At 36.1% G+C, this 6,000-nt stretch overlaps 1 protein-coding gene across 4 annotated transcripts in view; it reads right to left on the reverse strand.

The window, feature by feature from the left end:
* KRAS (KRAS proto-oncogene, GTPase) overlaps window positions 1-6,000 on the reverse strand; it is a 53,016-nt gene that overhangs the window by 9,075 nt on the left and 37,941 nt on the right. For 2 of the 4 annotated variants that reach the window (XM_017523019.2, XM_017523020.2), the window contains exon 5: window positions 996-1,922. The exons of 1 other annotated variant lie outside the window; for it this stretch is intronic. In XM_017523019.2, the coding sequence (XP_017378508.1) occupies window positions 1,803-1,922 (120 nt within the window). In that variant the 3' untranslated portion in view covers window positions 996-1,802. Of the gene's footprint in view, window positions 1-995; window positions 1,923-6,000 lie in introns of those variants that run through there. One more of the 4 variants, XM_017523021.2, reaches the window with a different exon arrangement.

Below are 6,000 nucleotides of genomic sequence, written 5' to 3' on the forward strand. Positions count from 1 at the left end.
AGTCTCCTCCTCCTCCCCTTCCTCTCTCCTCTCCTTCCTAAAAAAAAAATGATATGCTAGTTTTTGAAAATGGCAATATTATTTATTGCCTGTTCTCAAGAACATGATATATTACAAACAATATGCATCCAAAGCTTAAGCTTTGCCATGAATTTTATGATACCTAGTGATGTTATTTTCTGAGCAAGACAGAGTTTAACATGGGCTAGTTTAGAAACAAAAATGAGAATTCCACACAATAAATATTTACTGGGTAGTTACTATGTGCCAGGAACCTTACTAGGCAATGGGCATGCAAAGATTAAAAATATGTAATTCTGGCTAAGATTTTGCTGTCAAATAATACAGGAATGAAACAGAAGAGGTTATTTCAACATAACATAGGAAACTTATATAATAATAATAATATCCTGGGAATATACAGGAAGGGTTCTATGCCTAGTTTCAAGTGCTTAAAGAAAGATTTTTAGAGTGTAGGAGACTGGGGAATCATCAGAGTGTTAGCTAATTAGTAAGACTAGGGATAAAAATATTGGCATCCCAAATGAGCCAAGACTCAAGGGAAGGTCGGAAATAACATGGTATTTATTTATAGAAGGACAAAAGACATTCAGGCAAGATGATGAAGTTTTTAGATATAAGACCAAAAAAGAGACAGAGTGGTGGGAAGGTAGTAAGGACTATTTATGACATGCTGTACAACATGAGATTTTATTCTATAGCTAAGTTAGTAACTCGATTTAAAGATAAGAAAATGACATTTTTTTTTTTTTTTTTGAGACGGAGTTTCCCTCTTATTGCCCAACCTGGAGTGCAGTGACACAATCTTGACTCACTGCAACCTCTGCCTCCCATGTTCAAGTGATTCTCCTGCCTCAGCCTCCTGAGTAGCTGGGATTACAGGCATGCACCACCACGCCTGGCTAATTTTTTGTATTTTTGGCAGAAGCAGGGTTTCACCGTGTTGGCCAGGCCAGTCTTGAACTCCTGACCTCAGGTGATCTGCCCACTTCAGCCTCCCCAAAATGCTGGGATTACAGGTGTGAGCCACTGTACCCAGCCAAAAATGACATTTCTTTAACATAAATCTCTCTGGTTGCACAATGAATCATGGCAGCAACTAGTAAATCAAATAGGAGATTCTAACAGTCCAGAAAGAAATGACAGGGGCCTGAACTAATGATGGCATAAAAGACACAGAATGTAACATCACACGAATTTGTGGATACTTCCAACTGGGGAACTGGAGGAAAGAGGGCAGTAGGAGTCATCCTAAAACTCCCAGGTTTCTCACTGGGATAAAAAAGTGCTGCTGATGCCACTGAGTTGGAGAACTTAGGCAGAAAAATGGTTATTTGCTTATAAAATATCCAAAAGAAAAAATACATTTAAGAGTGGCTTTTCCCACCTTCTGGGCCATGCAATATTACTGCTCTCCACTATCTCTTATATTTTTTTCTCCCTACCTAAAAAGAACCCAAAAGCTGCTGATTACCTCAAAACTTAAGTATGATTTCCGTTAAAAATAAAGGTAAATATCAGCTCTCAAATATTCAGTTTACCTAAGACTCATTAAATCATTAGACTTTATGCCAAATATAATTAGTATACTACAGCCATCAAAACTGTCTCATAATTCCCATTAGAACAACTGTACTAATAATGGAAACAAGTTTCTTATCTTTTAATATTTCAAGTTAGAATACTACACCTAAGTAGTTCTAAAGTGGTTGCCATTTTGTTACCTTTAAAAGACATCTGCTTTCTGCCAAAATTAATGTGCAGAACTTAAACTTACCAGATTACATTATAATGCATTTTTTAATTTTCACACAGCCAGGAGTCTTTTCTTCTTTGCTGATTTTTTTCAATCTGTATTGTCGGATCTCTCTCACCAATGTATAAAAAGCATCCTCCACTCTCTGCATTGTAAAACACAACTTCTTTAAAGTCTGTTGCATTGGTAAGAGTAATTTATTGGGACAGCCATGTGCAAGAAGTTTGAGATTATGAGCTTGAGATTTTTTTTTTTTTTTTTTAAACAGACATCAGACTGTTTGAATAAAATTGAGGATGCGGTTTTAAAATATGGGCTAGAATCCTGGTTTGTTCTTAAAAGTCAGTTTTGTTTTCTAATGGAATTAAATTTTTAAATTAGGAATTAGGAGAGATTATGACAAGCGTAAATACATGTATTAGCATCTTGTTTATCAATTAATGCAACCATTTTAGTTTGCTAGCCTTGGAATTAAAGCCTAAACTGAAATTAGCTTTAAATCATTTCTTTGACTTAGGAAAAAAGTGATGGGTCTTTTATACATGTGTAACTATGTTATTTAAATTAAAATCTTAAATGAAGGCTATTTGCCATAATATAAAAACATCATGAATTATTTAAAGGACACACACGAAATAGGAGCATTTTGTATCCTTACTACAAGTTTTGTTTATTTGAGCTTTTGTTTTAGAGACAGGGTCTCACTGTGTTGCCCAGGATGAAGTGCAGTGGCAAGATCACAACTCTGCAGCCTCGACCTCCCAGGCTAGGTGATCCTCTTGCCTCAGCCTCTCAACTAGCTGGAACTACAGGCAAGCACCACCACACCCAACTGATTTTTGTATTTTTTTGTAGAGATGGGGTTTCACCATGTTGCTCAGGCTGGTCTCAAACTCCTGAGCTCAAGTGATCCGCCTACCTTGGCTTCCAAAGGGCTGGAATTACAGGCATGAGCCACCAAACCTGGCCTTACAACAAGTCTTAAAAATAATTTTTAGAACAGTGTTCAGTCATACTGGCTTTGTACCTTCTATTCTAATTTAAACGCTTTTAACAGGGTTCTTCTTGCTTAAGCCTATGATAAGAAAGCTATGACAACAGGCACAATCATATATTGGCCATATGGAGATAAAAGTTCTTAATCTTTTCCAATCTAGAAATTAAACAGTCATCAAAGGGGACAAAGTGCTTAGTTAACTGTGCTGCTAGTTTGTTCAGAAAAGCATACCACCAAAGTAGGGGCACAGAGAAATGCACAGAAATATTAATCTATATGTAGCACAAATTAAAAGATATAATACTGGGTTCATTCTTCTAAAAGAAAGGTAAATACTTTTTAAAATTGGTATATTTTACTGCACATTTAATTTTAAGGGAATTCTGTTCTTTTATCTTAAAACTGGGAATCAATTACCTAATTTGGGGATTGGCATATTTTAACTTTCTTAGATTGGTAACATCAATATTTCTATTGAACCAAATGTAACAAAATGGACCCAGCACCTAAAAAGATAATATATCAAAAGTACCATTTGTAGTTTGTTTTTACAGAGTCTCGCTCTGTTGGCCAGGCTGGAGTGCTGTGGCACGATCTTGGCTGTGGCACGATCTTGGCTCACCAACCTCCACCTCCTGGATTCAAGCAATTCTCCTGCCTTAGCCACCTGAGTAGCTGGGACTATAGGTGTGCACTGCCACGCCTGGCTAATTTTTCTGTTTTTAGTAGAGATGGGATTTCACCATGTTGGCCAGATGGTCTCAATCTCTTGACCTCGTGATCTGCCCGCCTTGGCCTCCCAAAGTGCTGGGATTACAGGCATGAGCCACCACGGCCAGCCCCATTCGTAATTTTAAACTCAATCACACACAGAGAATTGGCAACTACGTATTAACTGAAGCAAACCAATGGCTAGGGGCTTAATTTTTGCATGCAGAAATCATCTGCACATCTACTGCCTACAGTAGTTAAGAAAAACAGACCTGAATTCTTTAGGGCACACTAATTTTTAGAAATCTCAGAAGTATTTTAAGAACTGTTTTAGTAACATACAGAAATTTACCTCTAAGGTCAAATTTTAATTTAAAATTCATAATGTTAAGTTTCAGTTCAAAAGCATGCATTTAAGTAATGTGATTATATATTCAAATGCGTATCTCAAGTCATTAACTTATACTATCCAGTGATAGATTTCTATTTAACTAATAGCAAAATCATTACAGTCTAAGAACATTCTTATTTTTAATGGAATCAACTTAGTCAACCAGTTAGCGATGCCAACTAGAAATAGAAGTTTTCAACCACTTTTTGAAATAATTAAATATGTTGGCACTTTAAGATACCCACTTACACCTGTACATAAAAGATTTTAAGGGTCAGGTGTGGTAACTCATGGCTGTAGTACTAGCACTTTTGAGAGGCCAAGGCAAGAGATGCCAGATGTTTGAGACCTCAACTCTACTAAAAATAAACTAGGCATGTTGGCATGCGCCTAAAGTCCCAGGTACTCAAAAGGCTGAGGCAGGAGGCTTGCTTGAGCCCAGGAGTTTGAGGCTTCAGTGAGCTATGACTGTACCACTACACTTCAGTCTGGGCAACAAAGCAAGACTCTGTCTCTAAAAAAAAAAGTTTTTTTAATGCCTTAAAGTTTAAATTTATCATTAATCCTCCAAAGGGAAGGGTTTATTTAGTTTTGTCCCTGAGAAAATTATGTATTCAAAATTTTCATTAATAAGCAACATAAATAACTTAAAGCATGAAAATAACTTTTGTTGCATGCAAAATGTAAAGCATGAACTCTAAGATATTTTCACAAATGATTCTCTTTCAATTTGAAAATCAATGCAAGAAATTTAAATATATATGTATATATACATATACATATACACACATACAAACCAGGTAAAAGCTCATATTTTCATAAACTTTTTAAGAATGTAAACTTCTATTCCTGTTTAAAAAAAAAAAAGTTATAAGGTCAATGTAGAAGTACCAAAACATGCTATGAAGGAGAAAAACAGTATTGGTCCTCTACTAATTTAGCAGAAGCAAATTTTGATTGTAACATTTTTAAAATCAGTTTGAATGTGTCTACTTTTTCAGTGTGAGCATCCCCACCACCAATAGTGAAATACATGATTTTTGTTTCCAGCAATGCAGAGAGAGAATTGGAAGCCAATAATTAAAAAGAAGAGATTATTATCCACCACCAAGAATTCAGTGTCAGGACCTCAGTGGCTCAAATAATAGCACAGGGTGACTTTTTCCATTTCTTATTTTTACTAGTAAGAAACTTAGGTTTTAGAGAATCCGTTATTTACCACAGTTTTCCAGACTTAGTTATTTCTTGATAATATGTTTTAAAGTCATACTGACATCAAGAGAACATGGGAACATTATCTTTGTGTACACTGTAAAGCAGTGGCACTCGCTCTTATTTTAAAAATGCATATAGTATATACCTACGAAACAAAACACTGGTTTTTCACATTCCAAAATTTGCAGATAATTTTTAAAGATGAATATAACCAAAACTGATATCTAATACCCACTATGGCTACTCACTAAGCTCTTAACTGGCACACAATCATTTATTTTTGAGAATATGGCCTGTTGCCACACATACTAATTTTCTTTCTTTACTTTTTCTTTTTTGAGGCGGGGTTTTGCTCTGTCGCCCAGGCTGGAGTGCAATGGTGCAATCTTGGCTCACTGCAACCTCCACTTCCCAGGTTCAAGCGATTCTCCTGCCTCAGCCTTCTGAGTAGCTGGGATTACAAGTGCTTGCCAGCATGCCCAGCTAATTTTTGTATTTTTAGTAGAGATGGGGTTTCACCATGTTAGCCAGGCTGGTCTCGAACTGCTGACCTCGTGATCTGCCTGCCTCGGCCTCCCAAAGTGCTAGGATTACAGGCATGAGCCATCGTGCCCGGCCTACTTTTGTTTTTATACACATATACTCATTTTCAAACACCGATTATTGAACTGTGAGAACAACTGAAAATATGTAGGAATAAAAGTATGCAAGTTTAAATATGTAAATTTTTTTATAACCAAGAGACTGACAACATTTTCAGCTCAACTATTATCTGAAAACATACTTGTGAGGCAATGGAAACGAAGCACTCCACATAGAGAAAAACTGTTAACCAAAAGTATCATTCTAATTCTTGCTGGACTATGCTTTTACTAAGAGATTTTTTTTTTTTTTTTTTTTTTTTTGAGA

Source organism: Cebus imitator, unplaced genomic scaffold, assembly GCF_001604975.1.
Source record: "Cebus imitator isolate Cc_AM_T3 unplaced genomic scaffold, Cebus_imitator-1.0 Scaffold25, whole genome shotgun sequence".
Taxonomy (NCBI): Eukaryota; Metazoa; Chordata; class Mammalia; order Primates; family Cebidae; genus Cebus; species Cebus imitator.